The sequence below is a fragment of the Sus scrofa genome, chromosome 10 (genome assembly GCF_054392235.1).
Source record: "Sus scrofa isolate SSC_HxYL_T2T_F1_AM1 chromosome 10, Sscrofa_HxYL_maternal_Yorkshire_Landrace_v2.0, whole genome shotgun sequence".
Taxonomy (NCBI): domain Eukaryota; kingdom Metazoa; phylum Chordata; class Mammalia; order Artiodactyla; family Suidae; genus Sus; species Sus scrofa.
The window spans coordinates 18056502-18082662 of NC_139392.1; the positions used below are offsets into that span (position 1 = coordinate 18056502).

The following is a 26161-nucleotide window of genomic DNA, read 5'->3' on the forward strand; positions in this document are numbered from 1 at the left end:
TCTGCTGTGGCACGAGGTCAAGCTCTGGCCCAGGAACTTCCGCATGTCACAGGTGACGCCAAAAGAGTAATAATGATGAAATTTTTTTTTTTTTTAATAAAAAGAGTCTGTGGAGCAGTGGGTTAAGGATCTGGCCTTGTCACTGCAGTGGCTTGGGCAGCCAATTTGTGGGACCAGTCAGTTTGATCCCTGGGCCAAGAACTCTGCATGCCATGGGCATTGCCAAAAAAATAAAATAAAATAAAATAACAAGACAACCCGGCTCTTTCTGGGACATCACGCTCTCTTAATACAGTACTGGGCCACAGTGAGTGCTCAGAAAGTTGAAACAAAGTGGACACAGGTGCAGCGGAGGAGTGATTTACCAAGGAGTGGGAGGACCAAGCAGCAGTGGTGTTACCACCCCCAAAGGACCAGAGCTTCTGCAACATGCCTAAGATTCAAAGAATCACCTTGGAGAGTCCTTTTTGTGTGTGTGTCTTTTTGTCTTTTTAGGGCCGCACCCGCGGCTCTGGACGTTCCCAGGCTAGGGGTCGAATTGGAGCTAGAGACACCGGCTTACACCACAGCCACAGCCACACCAGATCCGAGCTGCGTCTGCGACCTACACCACAGCTCACGGCCACACCGGATCCTTAACCCAGTGAGCGAGACCAGAGATTGAACCGGCAACCTCACGGTGCCTAGTCGGATTCGTTCCCGCTGCACCACGACGGGAACTCTCAGGGACCAGACTTTTCTTGATGTTCGTGTTATCTTCTAATTACTCACTTAAGTGGGGAGGAGACAATGTCTGGGGGTTAATGCAAAAATCATTTGCTGTGGAGTCTGGCGTGTGTCATGGAAGTCGTCCTAGCCTTTTGGCCTTGCTTTGTGCGTCTGGTTCGTATTAATGCGCACTTCCGAGGACCCAGCACCGTGAGCAATAAAATGGGTGGGGGGCGGTAGGGGGCGGATCCGGAACTGACGTTGCAGTCAGTCAAATCCTGCTGCTGCCACGCTCAGGCTTAAGTCCTTCAGCCCATCTTCATTGCTTCAGCCCATCTTCATTGCTTCATTGATCAACACTCTGAACGCTGCCTACCTGGTCCAGCCTGTTCAGACACCTGCTGAGTTTCTCCACCTCGGCTCTCTGCACTAAGCCCATCTGCTGGGTGAGTCTGGACCCCTCGCTTTGCTTGTCTATCCGTGAACGGTTCCTTTGGCTCTTAGTTTAAGAGCCTACACCTGATGGAAGATTTCCAGGCTCTCCCCCTGTATTAGTTTCCTACTGCTGATGTAACAGTTTACCCCAAATTGCCACAAATTCATGGCCTATCGCAACACAGCCTTATTCCCTGACGGTTCTAGAGGTCAGGGTCTCGCAGGGCTAACGTCAGGGTGTCAGCTGGGCTGCCATCCTTCGGGAGGCTCTAAGAGAGAATCTGCTTTCTTAGCTTTCCCAGCTTCTAAAGGCTCCCAGCTTTTGTGGTCCCGTTTCCATCCCTGACTCAAGTGACCCTTCCCCACTTAAACCCTGGTGATTTCTTCAGGCCCACCAGGGCAATTCAGGATCATCTTCATATGAAGTCAGCTGATTAGCTTCCTTAATTCTTTTTTTTTTTTCTTCTTGTTTATGGCCGCAGGTGCAGCACATGGAAGTTCCCAGGCTAGGTAGGGGTTGAATTGGAGCTGCCGTTTTGGACCTACAGCACAGCCACAGCAGCACCAGATCCGAGCCACATCTGCGGCCTGCACCACAGTTTGCAGTAACGCCGGATCCTGAGCCCACTGAGCAGCAAGGCCTGGGATCAGACCCACCTGCTCATGGATACTAGTAGAGTTCTTAACCTGTGGAGCCACAGTGGGAGCTCCTAGCTTCCTTATTTCTATCCAAACCCTGGGTTTTCCCTTGCCATGTGATATAACATAGTCATAGTTCAGGGGGATTAAGTGGTGAATGTCTTGGGGGGGGGCATTATCTTTTCTGCCATAGCCACCTGAGTTGAATATTCAATTTTAAGCTTTTCCGCCATTTGTTACAGTTAATTATGTAATAACTTCCATGTGCTGCATGTGTGGCCCTAAAGGCAAAAAAAAAAAAAAAAAAAAAAAAAAAAGACTTAAGGGCAGGAGTTCCCTTGTGGTGTTCCGGCAGCTGCCCAGCAGCCCCGCGCCGCAGCGTTCCAGCTCTGGCGACAGCCCTGTGGCTGTAGGGCAGCAGCTCCAGCAGCTCTGTGGCTGCAAGTGGGTCCGCTCTTTTACCCGGCGAGAAACCAAGTGAGCGCTCGGAGAGTTGGAGAACTCAGGTGGATGACGCCGGCGGGCTCCGAGGAGATGGATCTCCAGAGTCTGAGCCCTGAGTCAGGGTTTCACAAGGCTTTTGTGGGCTCCCTCTTCGGGGTCCATGCTGGGCTAGTTGGACCCGAGTGACATCAGGCAAGGGAGTCGATGTGGAAACAAATTTACAGAAGCAGATGGGGGGAGGGGTGGTTGGGGCCGTTGGCTGGACTTTGCTTAGTCGTCATGGCCGGGTCTCTCCTTTCTACCTTTTTATTGGGACATTTTCTCCTGCAGTGGCACAGTGGGTTCAGGATCTGGTGTTGTCCCTGCAGCAGCTCAGGGTGGTTTTGGTTTCTGGCCTGGGAACTTCCACCTGCTTTGGGCTCGGGCAAACAAAGAAAAAAAGAAGAAGAAAAAAGAGCTAAGGCTGAAAATGAGGAGGATGTTAAGACAGGCCCCAAGCAAAGAGCCCTGTTCCCATAGAGATGCCTAATGCATGTCCCAGAGCGCCTCAGTGAGGCGCTTGTTGCTCTAAGATAGGTGTGAGTCAGTGAGTCACCCCCTGCCCCCTGCCTCAGAATAGCCAGGCACCCTCCATGAAGAGGGGGCTTAAGCTTTTCTGACAGGTTAGGGAGGCGATACTGCAGTGCTGTCACCCACCCAGGCCCATGCTTTCAGAGCCCATTCCCAGGAAATGCACAGCCTGCCTTTCATTTTAGGCTCGAGGAAAGCTTTTCCATTGTAGGAGCTTAGCGGGGCTCCTCCGACAGAGGTGGCTCTTGGCCCAGAGGAGGACATGCACACATCCTTGCCCTCGGGCCAACCCTCCCCAGGTGGGACCACGGTCTCCACTGCGAACTCAGAGAGCAAAGCCCACGCTGTTCATTCTCTTGCTGGGAAGGTCAGGAACTCACCCGTTTCATCAGCTCTTGACTTCGTTGTGGGGTTGTGGCAATTCCAGGGTGCTCCTGACACCCTCGGGGGAGAAGATGCCGTGAACGTCACATATCACATTTCCGTCCACGGCCGTGCCACCCCGAATGCGCCTGATCTCACCTACTGAGAGTCCAAATAATTCCCATGTGATGCATTTCGAATAGTTCAAAGGGTCTTTGCATGAGAAGCTATTGACACAGTGGCTACCCAGAAGGTTACGTGTCTGTGATGCTTGACCTACAGTCTTACCGATTTGGGTATTTTGGAATGGGCTGTGTGCTAAAAATGTTGTAGAGCTGGAAGGGACCCTCAGAGGTTATCTAATTCAGCTCCTTCGTGTGCAGATTGACCTCTGGCCCCACGGAGGGGAAGGTTGGGGAGTCATTACTGACGATTACGTTATGTCACAACTATCTAGGCAGTTTCACCAACACTGTCTCATTTCATCTTTGTAGCACCTCTGCAAGGAGAGATTATGACTTCCATCTCGTAGGTAAATAAACCAGAGCTCGTAAAAATTAAGGGGCATATGGAAAGCCACATAGGAGTTCCCACTGTGGTCGTGGCTCAGTGGTTGGCGAATCCGACTAGGAACCATGAGGTTGGGGGTTGGGTCCCTGGCTTGGCTCAGTGGGTTAAGGATCTGACGTTGCTGTGAGCTGTGGTGTAGGTTGCAGACGCGGCTCGGATCCCATGTTGCTGTGGCTCTGGTGTAGGCCGGTGACTACAGCTCTCGTTGGACCCCTGGCCTGGGAACCTCCATGTGCCGAGGGAAAGGCCCAAGAAAAGGCAAAAAAAGACAAAAAAAAAAAAAAAAAAAGAGTTCCCACTGTGGCTCAGCAGCTATGAACCTGACTAGTATCCCTGAGAATGCGGGTTCAATCCCCGGCCTCACACACTGGGTTAAGGATCTGGTGTTGCCACAAGGTGCAGCACAGGTGACAGATGAGGCTTGGATCCCGCTCGTGTGGCTGTGTTGTAGTCTAGCAGCTGCAGCTTCGATTCAGCCCCTGGCCCAGGAATTTCCATATGCTGCAGGTACAGCCCTAAAGAAGAAAAACCAAAGATAAAGCCTTAAGGCAGGAGGTGTTTGATGATGTTGTTGCAGGCAACTTTACTATTTTGGAAAGCCAGCATACAGTGGGGTTGAGAAGCACAGGGAAGGTAAGGATGAGGATATTGGCTGAGACGTGAAGGCAAGTGCCCGAGCAGAAATGCAGAGAGGATGGAGGTGAGATGGGAACACCTGAAGTCCACGGAGAATGCAGCCTCGCTCCTAACCCGGTGGTGCAAGCCCTTCTGAAGCTACCTTGTACCTAGACCTTGCATTGGGTCCTTTATTTTATTTTATTTTTTTTTCTGCTTCTGATAATATTACCTGGATTTTGTTCAGAGCATTTTAAAGTCTTGTTGAGAGAGCCGCTGGAGAAGGGTCGAGGGAACTCAAGAGATCACTCCACCTTTGCCCCGTCAGTGCAGAACCCCGCCTTCTGTCCAAGTGCCCACAGTTTCCCAGGGGCCTTATTCTCCTGCTCACTCCAATCTTAGGCTCCTGCTGCTACCGGATTAGATGGGCTCAGCACCTTGATTACTTTCTTTCTTTCTTTCTTTCTTTCTTTATGTAATAATTAGATTTGCTTCATTTTTTATTTTGTTCCATTTTTTTATTACTCAAATGAATTGATCACATCTGTAGTTGTACAATGATCATAACAATCTGATGTCCCAGGATTTCCTTCCCACAGCCCAGGTACATCCCCCACCCCCCAAACTGTCTCCTCCGGAGACCATAAGTTTTTCAATGTCTATGAGTCAGCATCTGTTCTGCAAAGAAGTTCCGTTTGTCCTTTTTTCAGATTCCACATGTCAGTGAAAGCATTGGATGTTGGTGTCTCCATTGTATGGCTGACTTCACTGAGCATGATAGTTTCTAGGTCCATCCATGCTGCAAAAAATGCTGGTATTTCGTTCCTTTTAACGGCTGAGTAATATTCCATTGTGCATATGGACCACATCTTCTGGATCCACTCCTCTGTCGATGGACCTTCAGGTTGTTTCCATGTCTTGGCTATTGTAAATGGTGCTGCAATGAACATTGGAGTACATGTGTCTCTGGGAGTCATGGTTTTCTCTGGCTAGATGCCCAGGCGTGGGGTTGCTGGATCAAATGGGAGTTCTGTGTTTAGTTTTCTGAGGCATCTCCATACTGCTTTCCACAGTGGTTGCACCAATTTACAATCCCACCAACAGTGTACTAGGGTTCCTTTTCCTCCACACCCTCTCCAGCACTTCTTGTCTGTAGACTCTTGGATGACGGCCATTCTGGCTGGTGTAAGGTGGTACCTCAGAGTGGTTTTGATTTGCATTTCTCTAATAATGAGTGACGTTGAGCATCTTTTCATGTGTTTCTTGGCCATCTGTATGTCTTCTTTGGAGAATTGTCTCTTTAGATCGTCTGCCCATTTTTGGATGGGGTTGTTTGTTTTTTTGGTATGGAGCTGCAGAAGGTGTTTATAAATTTTGGAGATGAGTCCCTTGTCAGTGGATTCACTTGCACAGATTTTCTCCCATTCTGTGGGTTGTCTTTTTTTGGTGTTGCTTAGGGTTTCCTTTGCTGTGCAGAAACTTGGGAGTTTGATTAGATCCAGTTGCTTGTTTTTCTTTTTATTGTCAATACTCTGATAGGTGGATCTGAGAAGAGGTTGCTGTCAGAGAGTTTATGTCAGAGAGTGTTTGGCCTATGTTTTCCTCTAGGAGTTTGATAGTGTCTGGTCTTCTATCTAGGTCTTCAATCCATTTGGAGTTTCGTTTTGTGTATGGTGTTAGGGAGTGTTCTAATTTCATTCTTGTGCATGTGGCTGTCCAGTTTTGCCAGCACCACTTATTGAACAAGCTGTCCTTTGTCCATTGTATATCCTTGCCTCCTTTGTCATAGATGAGGTGGCTGTAGGTGTGTGGGTTTAATTCTGGGCTTGCTTTCCTGTTGCACTGATCTCTATTTCTGTCTTTGTGCCAGTACCATATGGTTTTGACAACTGTTGCTTTGTAGTGTAGTCTGAAGTCCAAGAGCCTGATTCCTCCAGGTCCATGTTTCTTTTTCAGGATGTCTTTGGCTATTCTGGGTCTTTTGTGCTTCCAAACAAACTTTAAAATATTTTGTTCAAGTTCTGTGAAAAATGTCCTTGGTGATTTGATAGGGGTTGCATTGACTCTGTAGATTGCCTTGGGTAGTATAGTCATTTTGATAGTATGAACTCTTCCAATCCACGAGTATGGTATATCTTTCCATCTCTTTGTGTCGTCTTTGATTTCTTTCATCAGTGCCTTGTAGTTTTCCGAGTACAGGTCTTTTGTCTCTTCAGGTAGGTTTACTCCTAGGTATTTTATTCTCTTGGATGCAATGGTAAATGGGATTGCTTCCCTAATTTCCTTTTCTGCTTTTTCATTGTTAGTATATAGAAACGCTGTCGATTTCTGTGTATTGATTTTGTATCCTGCGACTTTGCCAGATTCGTGGATGAGCTCTAACAGTTTTCTGGTAGCGTCTTGAGGATTCTCTAGGTATAGTGTCATGTCATCTGCAAATGGCGATAGTTTTTTACTTCTTCCTTTCCAATTTGGATTCCTTTTATTTCTTTTACTTCTCTGATTGCTGTGGCTAGGACTTCCAGAACTATGTCGAAGGGTAGTGGCGAGAGCAGACATCCTTGTCTTGTTCCTGATCTCAGTGGGAATTCTTTCAGCTTTTCCCCATTGAGGAGGATGTTCACTGTGGGTTTTTCATATATGGCCTTTCTCATGTTGAGGTAGGTTCCCGTTATGCCCACTTTCTGAAGGGTTTTTATCGGAAATGGGTGTTGGATTTTGTCAAAGGCTTTTTCCGTGTTTATTGAGAGGATCATATGGTTTTGATTCTTGAGTTTTTTAATGTGGTGTATCACACTGATGGATTTGCGGATATTGAAGAACCCTTGCATCCCTGGGATAAATCCCACTCGATCATGATGTACAATCCTTTTAATGTTTAATTGTTGGATGTGGATTGCTAGTATTTTGTTGAGGATTTTTGCATCGATGTTCATCAGTGCAGTTGGCCTCTAGTTTTCTTTTTTTTGTGGAGTCTTTGTCTGGTTTTGGTACCAGGGTGATGGTGGCCTCATAGAATGAGTTTGGGAGTATCCCTTCCTCTGCAATTTTTGAAATAGTTTCAGAAGGAGAGGTGTTAGCTCTTCTCTAAATGTTTGATAGAATTTGCCTGTGAAGTCTTCTGGTCCTGGACTTTTGTTTGTTGGAAGTTTTTTAATCACAGTTTCAATTTCAGTTCTTGTGATGTGTCCATTCATCTTTTCTATTTCATCTTGGTTTAGCCTTGGAAGATTGTACTTTTCTAAGAATTTGTCCATTTCTTCTAGGTTTTCCATTTTATTGGCATATATTTACATATAGTAGTCTCTTATGATGCTTTGTATTTTTGTGATGTCCGCTGTTACTTCTCCTTTTTCATTTCTAATTTTATTGATTTGAGTCCTCTCTCTTTTTTGCTTGCTAAATCTGGCTAGGGGTTTATCAATTTTGCTGATCTTTTCAAAGAACCAGCTTTTCGTTTCATTGATCTTTTCTATGGTTTTCTTTGTTTCTATTTCATTTATTTCTGCTCTGATCTTTATGATTTCCTTCCTTCTATTAACTTTAGGTCTTGTCTGTTCTTCTCTCTCGAGCTGCTTTAGATGTAAAGTTAGCTTGTTTATTTGGGCTTTTTCTTGTTTCCTGAGGTGGGCTTGTATTGCTATAAACTTTCCTCTTAGAACAGCTTTTGCTGCATCCCATAGGTTTTGGAGTGTCGTGTCTTTGTTGTCATTTGCTGCTAGGTATTTTTTAATTTTCTCTTTGATTTCTTCAGTGATCCATTGGTTCTTTATTAGCATGTTGTTGAGTCTCCACATGTTTGTGTTTTTTGCAGTTTTTTTCTTGTTGATTTCTAGTCGTATAGCATTGTGGTCGGAAAAGATGCTTGATATGATTTCAATTTTCTTAATGTTACCGAGGTTGGATTTGTAGCCCAGGATATGATCAGTCTTAGAGAATGTTCCATGTGCACTCAAGAAGAATGTGTATTCTGTTGCTTTTGGATGAAATGTCCTATAAATATCTATTAAGTCCATCTGGTTTAGTGCTTCATTCAGGGCCTGTGTTTCCTTACTGATTTTCTGTCTGGTTGATCTGTCCATTGCTGTAAGTGGGGTGTTAAAGTCCCCCACTATGATTGTGTTATTGTCGATTTCTCCTTTTAAGGTTGTTATCAGTTGCCTTATATATTGTGGTGAACCTGTGTTGGGTGCGTAGATATTTAAAATTTTTATATCATCTTCTTGGATTGATCCTTTGATCACTATGTAATGTCCTTCCTTGTCCCTTCAAATATTCTTCATTTTAAAGTCTATATTTTGTCTGATATGAGTATTGCTACTCCAGCTTTCTTTTGATCCCCATTTGCATGAAATATTTTCTTCCATCCTCTCACTTTCAATTTGTATGTGTCCCTAGAAGTGAAGTGGGTCTCTTGAAGACAGCATGTATATGAGTCTTGTTTTTGTATCCATTCATCCAGTCTATGTCTTTTGGCTGGAGTGTTTAGTCCATTCACATTTAAGGTAATTATTGATATGTATGTTCTTATTGTCATTTTATTAATTACTTTGGATTTGTTTTTGCTGCTCTTTTTTCTTTCCTTCTCTCATTCTTTTCTGCCTAGAGAAGTTCCTTTAGTATTTGTTGTAAGGCTGGTTTAGTGTTGCTGAATTCTCTCAGCTTTTACTTATCTGAGAAGGTTTTTATTTCTCCTTCAAATCTGAACAAGAGCCTTGCTGGGTAGAGTAATCTTGGTTGGAGGTTTTTTCCTTTCATCACGTTAAGTATATCATGCCACTCCCTTCTGGCCTGCAGAGTTTCTGTTGAAAAATCTGCCGATAGCCTTATCGGGGTTCCCTTGTATGTTATTTGTTTCTTTTCCCTAGCTGTTTTCAAGATTTTCTCTTTGTCTTTAATTTTTGGTCAGTTTGATTACTATGTGTCTCGGGGTGTTCCTCCTTGGGTTTATTTTATATGGTACTCGTTGTGCTTCCTGGATTTGAGTGAGTGATTCCTTCCCAATGTTAGGGAAGTTTTTGGCTATTATCTCTTAGAATATTTTTTCTGTCTCCTTCTCTCCCTCTTCTCCTTCTGGCACCCCTATAATACAGATGTTGGTGCGTTTCACGTTGTCCCAGAGTTCTCTGAGACTCTCTTCATTTGTTTTCAATCTTTTTTCTCTTTTCTGTTCTGCATCCATAATTTCCACTAATCTGTCCTCCACCTTGCTTATTCATTCTTCTGCCTCCTGTATTCTGCTGTTAGCTGCTTCTAGTGAATTTTTTATTTCAGTTACTGTATTTTGCATCTCTTCTTGTTTAAGTTTTATATCTTGTATCTCTTTGGTCAGTGTTTCCTGTAAGTTATCCACCTTTGCCTCCAGTTTATTTCCAATGTCTTGCATCATCTTCAGCATCAACAGTCTAAAGTCTTTTTCCTGGAGGTTGAGAATCTCCTCATGGCTTAGCTGTTTTTCTGGGGATTTTACTTTTTCCCTCATCTGAGTTATAGTCCTCTGTCTTTTCATTTTTATAGGTTTTTGGTGTGGTGACCTTCTTACAGATAATAGAGTTGTAGCCTCTCTTACTTCTGATGTCTGCCCCCCTGTGGCTGAAGTCAGTATGGGGGCTTGGTGTAGGCTTCCTGATGAGAGGGGCTGATGCCTGCCCCCTGGTAGGTGGAGCTGTTTCAATCCCTCTGGTGGGTGGGGCTTAGTCTCTGGATGGGATTAGAGGCAGCTGTGTGCCTGAGGGGTCTTTAGGTAGCCTGCTTCCTGAGGGGCGGGGCTGTGATCCCACCTGGGATTGTTTGCCCTGGGGCTTCTCATCACTGACTGATGGGTAGGGCCAGATTTTCCCAAAATGGCCCCCTCCAGAGAAAGGCACTGCTGCTGAATATTCCCGAGAGCTTTGCTTTCAATGTCCTTCCCTTGCAACAAGCCACGTTCACCCCTGTTTTCCCAGAATGTCCTCCAAGAACTGTGGTCAAGTTTGACCCAGATTCCCTTGGAGACTTTGCTTTGCCCTGGGACTCAGTGCATGTGAAAGTCTGTGTGCACCTTTTAAGAATGGGTGTCCGTTTCCCCCAGTCCCATGGAGCTCTTGCCCACAAGCCCCACTGGCCTTCAGTGCCAGATGCTCTGGGGCTCTTTCTCCCTGTGCCAGATCCCCACACGTGAGAGTTTGATGTGGGGCTCAGCACTCTCACTCCTGTAGGTGAGTCCCTGTGAACCAGTTAGTTTCCAGTCTGTGGAGCTTCCCACCCAGGAGGTATGGGGTTGTTTATAGTGCAAAATTGCCCCTCCTACCTCTTGATGTGGCCTCCTCTTTTTTTTCTGGAGTAGGGTATCTTTTTTAAGGTTTCCGATCCATTTTGGTGAAGAGGGCTCAGTCTTTAGTTGTGAATTTTGTTGTTTTTAGGAGAGAAGTTGAGCTCCAGTCCTTCTATTCTGCCATCTTCAATGGATCATATTCTTTCAACAGTGAAGCTGATTTGCAGCTAAGTCCCTCTGCAAGCTGGAGGTCCAGGAAAGCCAGGGGTGAAGTTCCAGTCCAATACCCAAGTTCAAAAGCCTGAGAACAGGTCCAAAGGCGGGAAAGGGTAGCTGTCCTAGTTCAAGCAGAGAGTAAATTGGCCTTTCTTCTACTATTTCGTTCTATGCAGCCAGCATGTTTATTTATGAGCAGAGCTGATTTACTGAAAATTTGGGGCACCAGAGAGATTTATATCACAGCCACATAAACCACAGAAAATGCAGTGTTAGCTATTCCTCTTCAAAAAGCCTTCAGCCGTTCCTGAAATTATGGCTCTTGCCAGTTCATGCACAGTTCAGTCCTCCTTGCTACTCAAAGCCCTGTTTCTCGTGCAAACGCTCACTCCCAGTCACCATGCTTCATGCCCGTTGGCTGGCCTGACTCTTGCTGGTGTTTTTCATGAGAGCTTCTTCGCCTTTTCCCTCCACGCTGCTTATGAAGGTATCTTCCTAAACAAAAATGGTTTTCTCCCTGAAAGTCTATTCCTCATAGAAGGCTAATCTAATGTATTTTTCATTCTGATGCATGATTCAGAAAGGCGAAATACCTCTTTAGCTGATTCAGCATCGGTGCATTCGCTGGCCACATCCACCTGAAGGCATCCTCAAAAGTACAAATCATATCTAGCGTCTGTATGAGAATGAGACCCTTCTGCCCTCCCTGGCCATAAATGAAAACAGATACCTTTTCATCAGTTTAATGATGAATAACATTTTTTTGTTTGTTTTGCTTTTTTTTTTTTTTTTTAAGGGCCACCCCTGCGGCATATGGAAGTTCCCAGCAAGGGGTCAAATCAAAGCTACAGCTGCCGGCCTACACCACAGCCACAGCCATGTGGGATCCGAGCTGCGTCTGTTACCTACACCACAGCTCAGGGGAATGCCGGATCCTTAACCCACTGAGCGAGGCCAGGGATTGAACCCGCATCCTCATGGATCCTAGTCAGATTGTTAATTGCTGAGCCACGGAGGGAACCCCCAATGATAAATAACATTTGTGCAGGGTTTTTAAATGTGTTATCTCATTTCTCACAGAAAGTCCACGCCAAGGCAACGCAGGTACTATTATCTGTCCACAAATGAAGTAACTAGAGCTCAAAAAGAATTGACTTGCCCACTGGCGCCCAGCTGAAAAAGCAGCAAGGCCAAGTCCAGTTTCCATGAAAATTCCAGGCTCCATGGCTCCTTCTCTTTTTGCTGTAACACAATGCCTGTCTCATTTCCGTTTCTACCTCACAATTACAGGTCTTTTTCAATACTGTTACTTAACTTTTTTTTTTCTTTGGCTGAGCCCACAGCATGTGAAAGTTCCTGGGCCAGGAGTCAAAACTGCATTGCAGTTGCAGCCTGGGCCACAGCTGCAGCAACACCAGCTCCTTCACCCCTTGGACACACGGTGCCGTTACTTAATTTTGATGTCTCAGTTGAATTCTTTCCCTTTATAACCAGATACCTGACTTCTACCTACAGTGGAATAATGCTCAGCTTCTTGAGTGGTTTAGTGTGACATGGCTTTTCCAGATCTCCCATGTGAAATTCACCAAATGTTCACCAGTCTTTCAGCTTCTGCTTTAAGTATTTTTTTCTTTTTTTTTTTGTCTTTTGTCTTTTTTAGGGCTGCACCTGCGGCATAAGGAGGTTCCCAGGCCAGGAGTCTAATCAGAGCTACAACCACTGGCCTACACCACAGTCACAGCAACGCCAGATCCTTAACCGACTGAGCAAGGCCAGGGATTGAAGCTGCAACCTCATGGTTCCTAGTTGGATTCATCTCTGCTGTGCCACGGCGGGAACTCCTGCTTTAAGTTTTTGAGGCTGATCGCGGGAGGATGAGGGAGTGGGTCTTTCCTTGATACTAGGGCATCATTTTCCATCCACCAAGCAAGACTCCTAGTCTAGGAGCCAAGTGCACTTACTCAGTTTTCTGCCGGCACTAAGGCACTGGCCTTCGTCTCATTCATCTTTGTTAGTAATCAGGCAGGACATTGTCAATTGTTTCTTCTCTGATATATTTTTTCTCTAAGCAACGGAATGAATATTGATGCAGCCAAGACTTCCGAGAGTAGGTGTGATGGATGGTGATTAGGAGGAAAAAGAAATCAATGTAGTATAACCTCAAGACTCAATTTGAATTCCTCTTTAGGAACCCGTTTTGTGGTTGGGAAAGAAATGGTTTTGATACCAGCTGTTTGGAACTTGGGGGATGGGGGGGGATGAAATCTCAGACAATGAGAAGTGGAAATAGTACAATCTCTGGACGGAGCATTTGGGATGGACGTCTCTGCCTATGTTGCTAGCTTCTCCCAGTACTAAGGGGATTCATGGTGAGAAGTGGTGGACTTGAACATGGACCTGGTCCAGAACATGGACTTGGAAGTTAAAACTGGATGTGACTCTAGCATTGAAACTTGTGACCATGTTGTATCTCAATTTAAAAGAATTGTAAAAGAATTGTAACCGTGATAGCGTTTAACTGTTCTGAATCCAACTTGCTGTGTCTAGAGTAAGGTTAATAATGTCTCCTTTGCAGGTAACGATTAGCAATAACGCATATGCAGTGTCTGGTATAGACATGTGCTTATTAGAGAGTAGCAATTATTATTATTATTATTTTTTGTCCTTTTGCCATTTCTGGGGCTGCTTTTGCAGCATATGGAGATTTCCAGGCTAGGGGTCGAATCGGAGCTGTAGCTGCCAGCCTACACCAGAGCCACAGCAACGCAGGATCCGAGCCGCATCTGCAACCCACACCACAGCTCACAGCAATGCCAAATCCTTAACCCACTGAGTAAGGCCAGGGATCGAACCCGCAACCTTATGGTTCCTAGTTGGATTCGTTAACCACTGAGCCACAATGAGAACTCCAAGAGAGTAGCAATTATTCTTATCATGGGATTATTTTATGATAATAATGATTCCTTTGTTGACTCACAAGTGGATATTTTGGCACATGATTAACTCAAGAGTAAAGGGCGATATAAAAGTCTCCCTTTTCTTCTTAATTAACCTTTCTGAGATCCCTGGTCTAAATCTACAGAACTGTAAGAATAATGCTAATAATAATATCTACCTTTAAATAGGTAGCAAGATTTCTGTGACAGCAGTAAAGATATAATATGCAAAAATACTTTGCAAGGAGTTCCCATTGTGGCTCAGCAGGTTGAGAACCCGACACAGTCTCCAGGAGGATGCGGGTTCGATCCCTGGCCTCGCTCAGTGGGTTAAGGTTCTGGCATTACCACAAGCTTCAGTGTAGGTCTCAGGTGTTGCTGTGACTGTGGTGTAGGTCAGCAGCTGCAGCTCTGATTCAACCCCTAGCCTGGGAACTTCCATGTGCCGTAGGTGAGGCCCTAAAAAAAACAGTCTGCGAGATATAAAACATGTTGTAATGGTATTTTAGGCTTCTCTTCTCAATATTGACTATTAGTATATTTAGGGGACTCAATCTCTTGAAGGACTCAGAGTAAAGCAGATGTGCTTTTTCTTCCTTCTTTCCCTCCTTCCCTTCCTTCCTTTTGGTGTTTTTTTTTTTTTTTTTTTTTTTTTTTTGGCAGGTCTGATCCAGATTGCTCTGAAGTTTCTGCTTTGCCCTGGGACCCAGTGCACACAAAAGCCTGTTTGGGACTCTTAGGAGTGGAAGTCTCTGGAGTTTCCGTCGTGGCTCAGTGGAAATGAATCTGACTCGCATCCGTGAGGATGCAGGTTCCATCCCTGGACTCGCTCAGTGGGTTAAGGATCCGGTATTGAGGTGAGCTGTGGTGTAGGTCACAGATGCGACTCAGATCCAGCAATCCTGTGGCTATGGTGTAGGCTGGCAGCTGTAGCTCTGATTCAGCTGCTGGCCTGGGAACCTCCATGTGCGGCAGGTGCAGCCCTAACAAAGACAAAGAAAAGAAAAGAAAAGAGTGGTCTCCATTGCCCCCAGTCCTATGGAGATACTGCGCACAAGCCAGCACGCACTGACTGTCAACACTAATTGCTCCGGGAGCGCCTCCTCCCAGTGCCAGAGCCCCAGGTGGGGGAGCCTGACGTGGGACCAGAACTCTCACTCCTGTGGGTGAGCCTCTGCGACATAGTTACTTTCCAGTTTGTGGGCCGCCCACCTGGTGGGCATGGGGTGGCTTATATTGCATAGTCGCTCCTCTTCCCAGCTCCACGTGGCCTGCCTCCTCTTTGCCTTTTGGGGTAGGACATCATCTTTGGTAGTTTCCAGTCTATTTTGTTCTTGGTGGTTCCGCAGTTGGTTGTAGTTTTGTTGCTTTCGTGAGAGAAGCTGAGCTCCAGTCCTTCTCCTCCATCTTTATTCCGTCTTCCACATCACTTTTAATATGAATACCTACCAAGTGTTGGCTAAGTGACCAACTTCCAAGAAAGATTTGTTTTCCACTCATCAATTAAATGGTAGTTTTTGTGGTGTTCTTTTCCCTTTTGAAGGACTGCCCACAATGAAAGACAGAACACATAACTATGGACCTTCTTTGGCCCAGTTTAGTGGGAATGAAGCTGGGACCCCAACTCCTTCCCTCCCAAAGTATCTTAAAGACCTGTCTTCCTCCATCAGACCTCTTAGGAGGAGTTTCACGTCCATCTTCTACAAATCCCTGTAAACTGGCTCCTTGGCTGAATTATTCAGCATATCATGAGCAAATTTTGCATTTATTAAGTCAGTTGACAGAATGTACATATAAAAGCAATTTCTAAATGTATAATAACACATCTGCCTCTCCTGAACTTAGGGTGTGTTCTAAGCCTCATTTTCCTCATATTAAAAAAAAAAATGATGGTTTTGGGCTTCAGAAGATGTAGTTTTTCTTCCACTTTCAGCAATCTGTGTCTATTGTTCAGTCACCTGCTAAAAGGCTTTTTCATTTCCATTCTCAATGCCTCTAATTCATCTTTGCGAGCCTAGGATATTTGGTTACAATTGATTTGATATAGCGTAAATCCAGGTGACTTACTGTGAAGACTTGCAGTGGGAGTCTGTCTGATCAAAACCTGGTTTACTACAGCAGTTTTTTCCACCTCCTCATTGACTTAGAAATGAGGACAGCTTTAACCTTGGCGAGTGTGCCAGGCCCTCTGGAGTGCAAAGAACGGACAGGTTATGTCAATTACTGTGAGTTTATTTGTGTCAATACCCAAGAAGTAAGGAAGACAAGACAGTAGCCCAGCAACTGCCAAGTCCAGCCTCATTGTTCAGGAGCCCATCATTACTCCAGTAACCTCAGGGCAGAAACGGTGACTCAACAAGAATTCTAATTGTCTTAACTGCAGAAGCAGCTGCTGTGGCGACTCTAAGGTGGCACCATCAGGGTATTTAACTCTTCTCTGCATCTATTTTGGCTGCTTTTACTGCTTCTCATTTACCTTCTGTATCTTATATTCAGGCCCTCTAAAGGCTCTGGTTAGTCAGGCAGGTACCATCCCAGGTCACCCCCTGCCCCCTGGCCTGTGAATCAGTTTCTTTGAGTCAGGGATGAACCTCGGTATAATTAGCTGTGGCCAGCATGAAGCATTCACATGACAGAAAACTTTTTTTTTTTTTAAGGGCCATACCCATGGCATATGGAGGTTCCCAGGCTGGGGGTTGAATCAGAGCTGTAGCTGCCGGCCTACACCACAGCCACAGCAACACCAGATCCAAGCTGCATCTGCGACCTACACCACAGCTCACGTCAATACTGGATCCTTAACCCACTGAGCAGAGGCCAGGGATCGAACCTGTGTCCTCATGCTAGTCAGATTCGTTTCCGCTGAGCCATGACAGGAACTTCCACAAAAAACATATTTTTGCTCATGTAGGGAACTATGGGTGTGCTCTCTCCAGTACTCTAGGAAAACTATAAATCCAACCATGAAATATGAATATGACATACAGCTTTACTGCTGGGGAAAAATGACCTTTAGTTTCTCAGTTACACATTTGTGTGTGTGTGTGTATTACTTTTAATAACATGCACCTTCGAAAGAAGGAGATAGTCTGTACTTTTATGTAAAACTCAGTGAAACTGTAGTTAATCTAACACACAAATATTGTGGGATCATATTTTATTTTTTGTATTTTTTTATTTTTTTGTCTTTTTGCTATTTCTTTGGGTCTCTCCCGCGGCATATGGAGGTTCCCAGGCTAGGGGTCAAATTGGAGCTGTGGCCACCAGCCTACACCAGAGCCACAGCAACGATGGATCCGAGCCGAGTCTGCAACCTACACCACAGCTCACGGCAACGCCGGATCGTTAACCCACTGAGCAAGGGCAGGGATCGAACCCGCAACCTCATGGTTCCTAGTCGGATTCGTTAACCACTGCGCCACGACGGGAACTCCGGGATCATATTTTCTGAGTCGTCTTTTTTTTTTTTTTTTTTTTTTTTTTTTTTGTCTTTTTAGGGCCACACCCATGGCATATGGAGGTTCCCAGGATAGCGGTCTAATCAGAGCTGTAGCCGCTGGCCTCCACCACAGCCACAGCCATAGAAACATCAGATCCAAGCCACATCTGCAACCTACACCACAGCTCATGGCAATGCCGGATCTTGAACCCAAAGGGTGAGGCCAGGGATCGAACCTGCATCCTCATGGATGCTAGTCAGATTCGTTTCTGCTGAGCCACGGCAGGAACTCCTCTGATTTGTCTTTAAAGACCTTTCCCCATTTATATGCGAGAGTCACATATAATTTTACTATTTTTAACCCTGGGAACTGAGGTCATAAGCTCTGCTGTATACCTATGTGGGGACTCCCTAAAGTAGAAGTCAGGTTTGTATTTTTGTCTAATGAGGGGCTCAAAAATTTTCAGTCATTCCTCAGAACTTTCCACCCATAAGAGAGTCTATAGGGAGTTAAGAATTTTTCAACTTGTCTAATACTAAAAGGAATAGATTTGAGAGCCAGATACAAAAGGAGGACTTTCCCCCTTACTAATTTTTCTCTCGTATGAATAAAAATAAATGCTCATACTATTCACCCTTACTATGATTTAATTGGACATTCATACATAAATTATTTCTCATTGGACCATTAGTCCAATTAAAAAAAAAAAAAAAAAAAAGAGGAGTTCCCGTCCTCTTGATTAACGAATCCGACAAGGAACCATGAGGTTGCGGGTTCGATTCCTGGCCTTGCTCAGTGGGTTAAGGATCTGGCGTTGCCGTGAGCTGTGGTGTAGATTGCAGACGTGGCTTGGATCTGGGGTTGCTGTGGCTCTGGCGTAGGCTGGCAGCTACAGCTCTGATTCGACCCCTAGCCTGGGAACCTCCATATGCCTCGGGAGCGGCCCATGGAATGGCAAAAAGGTAAAACAAAAAAACAAAAACCATGAAATCATAGCATTCAGAAAATTCGGATAGGAATTCCATTGTAGGTCAGCAGTGACGAACCCACCTAGCATCCATGAGGACACAGGATTGATCCCTGGCCTTGCTTGGTGTGTTAAGAATCTGGCATTGTTGTGAGTTGTAGTGTAGGTCATAGATGCAGCTTGGATCCTGCGTTGCTACATCTGTGGTGTAGGCTGGCAGCTGTGGCTCCAATTTGACCTCTAGCCTGGGAACTTCCACCATATGCTGAAGGTGTGGCCCTAAAAAGACAAAAGACAAAAGAAAGGAAGAAAAGAAAGAAAGAAACTGCTGATAAAGCCAAATTTTTTATTGACTATTGCAGACTCAGAAAGTTGGTTTAGTAAGCCTTTGCAAAACTCTCAAATGACAGCTTTAAAAGGAATATACCTCTTCAGATTTTTTCTCTTTATAGAAAGGGTATCTACCTTCAGCACATACCATATACGTTCTTTCGGAGAAGAGACTTTGCCTCAAATCCTAATTACTTTAGTGAATCCACAAAGTGTATCCTTGTGGCTGTTAGCAAAGGCGCTGTGCTGACCACACCCAATAGAACAGGTCCTCAACCTGAGTGGCCAAATGGGAAGGGAGTTTGTACATTTGGAGGTGGTGGTTTGGTGACTTTCAAGGTATCCTCTAACCCTGAGAGTCAATACGGGTTGGTTGAGCAGACAGCGGGTGTATCTGATCATGGATTGGAGCCTGGAAAGAACAGAGCGGGTGGATGAGAACAGGAGGCAGCCGGATGCCATCCACAAAGTCCTGGGAATGTCTCTGGACCAGAGTGTGGAGCCGGGTCTCTCCAGTGGCTTCTTTACTTTAAAAAAGGATCCTTTATGTATTCAGAACAAATGCATATTGGAAACAGTCTTTCAGGCTAGGGGTCCAGTGGAAGCTACAGCTGCCAGCCTACGCCGCAGCCACAGTAATGGGATCTGAGCCATGTCTGCAACATACACTACAGCTTATGGCAACGCTGGATCCTTAACCCGCTGAGCAAGGCCAGGGATCAAGCCTGCATCCTCATGGACCCTAGTCGGGTTTGTTAACTGCTGAGCCACAAAGGGAACTCCGGAAACAAACTCTTTAAAAACAAATAGAAACAGGAATACTGTTACAGTGATGCTTTCTTGGGCAAATATACGAAATTGTGGGACTGTCGCTACTGGACCAGCTGTGTTTACATTATTTGGTGCATAAAGTACAGCTTGGGTACTGATCAGAGAGCCTTTGTTTCTGAGATCAAGCTGAGGAGGAAAAGAAATGCCTCATCTTACGGAAGGAAAAAAATCCATCTAACACACATTTACTTCTGAAAATAAAATTGAGCATGTGGTTATATGAAAGTTTTGAGAATTTTAATGATGTCCTCAGATCCAGCCCTTTGTGACACCAATTTATTTAGGGATCTTCAGGTTAATAATATAGAATTGTTCAGGCACAACTTTATCCTATTTACATAAAGAAACATTAAAAAGTCAAGATTTCTTCTGTAACAGAATTGTAAGTTTAGTAATTGAACATAACAGAAGAAAAAATGCATAATAACCTATTAAATCTCATATTTCTTTTCATAAAATTGCCCAGAGCATAAGCAATCAGTGACCTTTTTTGGAACTCTGTAAATGCAAGGCTGCTAATGGGTCAAACATAAGAAAATTTGATTTTTATGCTTTCAGGAAACTTCTGAAGTATACCTATCTAGTCACCATAAAAAAGTCGATGTCTTTCTAATTCAGCCGACGACGGGAACTCTCTCAAACATGAAATGTGGGCCATGAACTGGAATCAACTTCAGGGCTATTCAAAAGCCTCCCCCAACTTAAAACAATAAGGTAAGATAATAAGGTAAGCTATTGAGTTACTGATATGTAGAAAGAAAAGGAAAGATGCTAAATCATAGGGAATGGAAAAATGCTGAATATGGATTATCGGTCTGCCTTAGACCAAATGGACACTGTAACAATTTCTCCTTCAAAAGGCTCATAATAAAGTGCTCCCATTCACTGGGAATAAGTCCAGAAAACCGAAGAATCCAACATTCATTTGCAATATATGGGGCTGTTTCTATAGGACTGAGTTTGAATAACCAATAGCGAAGTTATCTTTCATCATAGAACACAACGGTCCTATTGCAAGTGAAAGTAGCTTTTTCCCTTCCTTAAATGTTGTAAATAATGGAATGAATTTTGGACAGAGAAACTCACACAAGTGGTAATACATACAAAAAAAAAAAAAAAAGGCATATTCTGGGATAGAATTCCTGAGGCAGATGACTCTGGGTCTGATTTTATCAGGAAATTCTTATGGTTTTTTTTTTTTTTTCACCTTTAGCTCCATAAAAGGTTCTAAAAACAATCAAAACTCAGAATGAATCAAAGTCACTTGAGAATAGCCATAGGCTGGTGGGAAACGAGCTTCTGCCAGTCCCAGGTTCAGCGAGGCACTTTTAACAAGCCAGTAACTGCAGGAAGAAGACAGTTTTCAAGGGGTAAGATCAAACAAAAATATGATCAGACCCATCTCACCAAGAACCAAATCAGAAAAGAGACAAAGAGCAGCACAAACACAGCCCAGATGAGAAGAGCGGTGCCCAGAGCGACACAGATGCAGTTTCCCACAGCCCTTTCACTTCTGTTCCTGAGTCTGCTTGGACTCCTTTTTTTTTTTTTTTTTTTTGTCTTTTTAGGGCCACACCCAGGGCATATGGAGGTTCCCAAGCTAGGGGTCCAATTGGAGCTACAGCTGCCGGCCTACCCCACAGCCGCAGCAACCCCAGATCCGAGCCCCATCTGTGACCCACACCACAGCTCACAGCAACGCCGGATCCTTAACCCACTGAGCCCGGCCAGGGATTGAACCCGCAACCTCATGGTTCCTAGTCGGATTCGTTAATCACTGAGCCGCGAAGGGAACTCCTTCTTTGACTCTTTTCGAGACGTTAGATTTACATCGTGTTCCACGAGACTTTGGAAGTCCATGAAGCATCTCTTTACAAAGTCCTTGAAGGGCAGTGGGGACATTTTCAGTGTGCTGCGCTTCTGGCATTTTCAGGAACTCATTGTGTGGTGTTTACAGAGCATGGATGGAACCCAGAATGTCCCATTTCCTTTCCAGTGGTCTGATAAGCTGTGATTCATTTATCGGCTATACCAGTGGCCAGTGGCAGGGCGCTGGGGGCCAGCGGTATTAATATTTGACAGTGGGGATCAGTTATTTGATGTGGGGGGGTTCTCAGAGTTGTGTGGTTTGGGAGGAGAGCAGGCTGCATAAAACCTGGTGAGGAGTTCCTGCTGTGGCTCAGCGGTAATGAATATGATCTTTATCCATGAGGATGCGGGCTCTAACCCTGGGCTTGCTCTGTGGGATCCAGTGTTGCCGTGTGCTGCAGGGTAGGTCACAGACGCCACTTGGATCCTGCGTTGCTGTGGCTGTGGTGCAGGCTGGCAGCCTCAACGGCAGCTGAAGGGAGCAGGAAGAGAGCTATGTTTTTAAGAGTAACAGGTTTTTATGAATGACTGGGGGCTTCTTAGTGAAATTCTGAATCCCTACTGGCCAGCTCCTAAGACTCTAATATTGACAGTCTCCCCAATCCCTCCCTTGGGTGCCTGGTTCGGCATCCAGTAAAGCAACGTGGCGAAACACCAAGAAGGAACGTTAATCACGAGATGACCAACGACAGCCATTCTACACCAAGGGAACCCACTGGCTATCACGCCTCCTGGCATATTAGACATTGAGCCTCTAGAAATACAAAGACAATTGAGATTGCTTTTTTTTTTGGTTGGTCAAAAAACATTGTCTCTGCAGTCCTAAAGAAGACGCTCAAACACGCGGACTCGTTTTGCGAGGATGTTATTTATGCCAAAGTTGACCCAACAAAACGTCCCATCAAAAAGGATGGCAGTCCAGATCTCCAGCAGGGCTTCTGCGTTGCCGTGTTCACCCACAGTTGCAACTGGGAGCTGTGGGGTCGTTTCCACGGGTGGCTTCTCTGGGAGAACCTGTTCTTGATGATATCAGGATACCACAAAAGTTTATTTTGAGGAAAAAAGAGGATACATCATAATGCTTAGCATTTATATAGGTTCTTTTGATTTCAAAACAAGGTATAAATAGTTTCTACTGTGACGACATCTTCGCGAGGTAGGTGATTATCACTGTCCCTACGTTACCATAGAAACCCAAGGCCAAGACGTGCAGGACTCTGTTCCAGGCCAGAGAGAATCAGGAGCAACATGAAGCCTAGGTGTCCTGAAGGGCTCCTGCCCTGGGCTCTGAAGAGGCCAGGCCTCCCTCTAGTATAGCAACAATCTCCATTAATACAGGGTTATCTATTTTATAGATATAAAACAACAAGACACAAGGACATCATAGAACAAGAATTCAGGATGTTTGTTTCTTAGTAAAATATGTTAAGCACAGTATTTAAATCGCATCTCTCTGAAAAGCATTTGGTATATTAAATAGCAGAAGGTATATTAAATAGCTCTATAAACGTTTGCTGGCATACTCTTAACAGCGTAAGGATCCTAAAGAAATGAACATCCACTTATCAACACCATCAACTAAACAAAAATGTGGAAACCTACTTTATTCTCCTAATGCAGACGTAATAGCTTGCTGAATATTAGCAGGCGGCTACATAATTTTTCTGAGCTTGAGAGGAAGGATACATATTGCTGGCTGTGGTTTTAAAATCTCGATTTGGTAGGGAAAAGTGCAGTTGAAGGGTGAAAATTAGAGACTGCTTTTTACAGTTTGCATCCATTCTGAGCAATCCATCCATTTTCAAAAGATACAGTCACACTTGGAGCTCATGTTTGGGTGACAAGAGGGATGCTACCTACTATTTGGTGAGAAGAGAAAAGGATGGAAACTAAAAGCTGTGGTACTAGGAAAAAAAATGCACGAGGAGGTACCGAGGGCGTTTTCCCAAGGGTGCTGGAGATGGGCAGGAGATGTGAGCTGTTCACGCTCACATGGCGGGGAAGGTCTTGGAAACGGTTTCCAAAGACAAACAACGGATGTGATCAGTCTCTTCTCTGGGGCAACATCCCCTAAGTCAGCGGTTCTCAGAATGGGTGTCAAAGAGCTTACCTCATGCGAAGCTTCCGAAGAACTGACCAGGGGGTCAGTAGAAAAAAGTTCTAAAACTCGAAAGGAAGAGGCATCAAAGTCTTAAAATTGGTATGCAAACGTAAAAACGAACTTCCAAGCCAAAAGGACATTCTCCGTCCGAGGTGACAGATACAAAAGTCTTCAATTGAGTGTACGCGCCGCTACGATATTGTTCGATGTTACGTGTCATTCAGAGAATATTTTTTTTTTGATGTGTGCTTTTCCCCTAAAAAAGACATAGTAAATTGTGTTTCTCTCCTCAAGTCTTCTTTATAGAAATGTGAAATACAAGGTTGGTTCATTCAGACGATACACTCGAGGGGTCCTTCCCACTTGCATTGTAGGTGGCAGTTTTGTTGGAGGGGGGTCTGAGTTTGAAGAGGCCTGAGCAGTTCGGCTGCTTGGTGGGCTGCAAGGTTCGGGCGTAGGGCGAGTACCAGTCCCTCTCAAATACATCCTTAAGTTGCTTGATGATGCTTGTGTTGTTCCTCACATCTGCCTGGTTGATGACAAGGCCCGTGCCAGCATTCTGGGTAAAGTCATTCCCTACCCAGTCAAAATTTCCTGCAAAAGACAAAGGAAGATGACAAAGACCTAAGATCCACAGGGGAACAGTCTCCATTTGATGAGATACAGAGCAGATTCTATTTAAAAAAAAAAAAAAAAAATACCGGGGAATAGTGACAGGGAGACTGAATCGTGTTGACAGCTCATCAAAAAAAATTCCAAGAAGGCTTCCATATGGCATATTAATATTTGCATATTATTTTGGCATTTTCTTCAGCTTTGCTCAACTTGAAACTCAAAACAGGGAATCTGATGTTCTTTTTTGGTAAATGTTATTTCTTATTGACATTCACAAGGCCCCCTAAATACAGCAACATTTAAAATATATAGGAATACACTTAAAAATCCTGTGAACAATTACTACCTTCTCAACAAGACAACATCGAATCCATATGTACCACGAGGGATTCTAATTATAATGCTCAGAAGCCTTCACATCAGAGAACAAGCCACCGCCAGAGAAGGAGAACGAGTTGCTAACGAAACACACAAAACCCTCCTCGGGCGGGCTGTAAATCATTGCCCAGTTTCAGGATCAGGCTCCCCAGCCTGGGAATCAGGGCAGCAACACAAAACAAAACAACACAAAACCACCTCATTTCATTCTACTCTCATTAATGAACAGGAGAAAATCTAAATGAACACATCTTGGGTCACTGAAAGGCATGCCATGAATAAAACAATATTCTCATATTCTAGAACCGCTGGAACGATACACACTTTTAAACATTTCAATATCCCGTTCTACCAATAAGAGCCACCGCTATTCAAAATGGGAAGGGACAGAGCATCTCCACCCTGAGCCAGCAGGTGGTTAACGCTCGGGAGGTCCACGGCAGTGTCTTCTGAAGGCTGCAGGGGCTGCCCTGGATGCAAGACCCAGCTCTAAAATCTTCCCTTTACATCTGTAGCTTTCATTCATTTCATTTCTTATGGCCTGACTTCCTTATTTCTAAACTGCAAGTGATGCAAACTGCTTTCCCTATTGATAATGTTCTTGTGAGAGTCAAATAAGATAAACCACATGCTTTAAGGGGCATGTTTCTTAACGCACTCACTGAATTTGGCAAGAAAGAATACAAATTCTATATTCCTTCATTCCACGTATACGGTTTTCTTTTCCGCTCTGAGACTGCTGCTTCATCTGCACAACGTGATGACCAGCCTGCGGTTTTGAGATTTACGCACCTTCATTTGCGAGACAGTAACTTTTACTCTGCCTGCACTGGTTTCAGTAAAGGGGCCACCCTGGACTCATACCCACAATGGGAGAGTAGAAGAGATATGATCCAGGAGAAAATAATGCTACCAACATGTGCTGTTTCTGTGCCTGGAACTTTATTACCTGAGTAATGAGAGCTAACTTGAATTGGGTGTTATCGCTGTGTCGTGCAGCTTTTTTAATGGCTTTAATCGTGCAGGTGTTCTGCACTTTTTATTTTATTTTATTTTTTGGTCTTTGCTATTTCTTGGGCCGCTCCCGAGGCATATGGAGGTTCCCGGGCTAGGGGTCGAATCGGAGCTGTAGCCACCGGCCTACACAACAGCCACAGCAATGCGGGATCCGAGCCGCATCTGCAGCCTACACCACAGCTCACGGCAACGCTGGATCCTTAACCCACTGAGCAAGGCCAGGGATCGAACCTGCAACCTCAAGGTTCCTAGTCAGATTCGTTAACCACTGGGCCACGATGGGAACTCTATTGAATGTATTATTTAAGCTTCACCCTACTTCACCCTAAGAAGAAGAAACTATTACTAGCCTCATCTGACAGATGGGAAAACTGAGGGTTAGAGAGCTTAAGAAAACTGTCCAAAGTTAGATATTTTTTAAAATGGCAGGGGAGGAGTTCCTGTCACAGCTCAGTGGTTAACGAATCCGACTAGGAACCATGAGGTTGCGGGTTCAATCCCTGGCCTCGCTCGGTGGGTTAAGGATCTGGTGTTGCCATGAGCTGTGGCGTGGGTCGCAGACGTGGCTCAGATCCAGCGTTGCTGTGGCTGTGGTGTAGGCCAGCAGCTGCAGCTCTGATTCGACCCCTAGCCCGGGAACCTCCATATGCCATGGGTGTGGCCCTAAAAAGCAAAAATTAAAATAAAATAAAATAAGGCAAAGGGATCATGGAATTTCTACAAAACAGTTGTGAAAAGACATCACCTACCGTCCCCTAGCATCTGAAGCGAGTCACTCACATGAGATGTTTGGTTGAAGATGCCTTTGCTGTCACTCTACTGCTTCCTGCCCTCCAAGGTCCCCCATGCACTGGGGGGCCTCCC

General features: G+C 44.8%; 1 protein-coding gene and 1 long non-coding RNA gene across 10 annotated transcripts in view; one reads left to right on the forward strand and one right to left on the reverse strand.

The window, feature by feature from the left end:
- The first annotated feature begins 953 nt into the window (after positions 1-953).
- LOC146398839 (uncharacterized) lies at positions 954-23760 on the forward strand. The gene is made up of 2 exons (XR_014817484.1): positions 954-1154; positions 19876-23760. It is a non-coding gene; the product is annotated as an uncharacterized LOC146398839 (long non-coding RNA).
- PLD5 (phospholipase D family member 5) overlaps positions 22036-26161 on the reverse strand; it is a 302902-nt gene continuing 298776 nt past the window's right edge. For all 9 annotated transcript variants that reach the window (XM_084979298.1, XM_021064454.2, XM_084979299.1 and 6 more), the window contains one exon: positions 22036-23881. In XM_084979298.1, the coding sequence (XP_084835424.1) occupies positions 23616-23881 (266 nt within the window). In that variant the 3' untranslated portion in view covers positions 22036-23615. The remainder of the gene's footprint in view (positions 23882-26161) is intronic.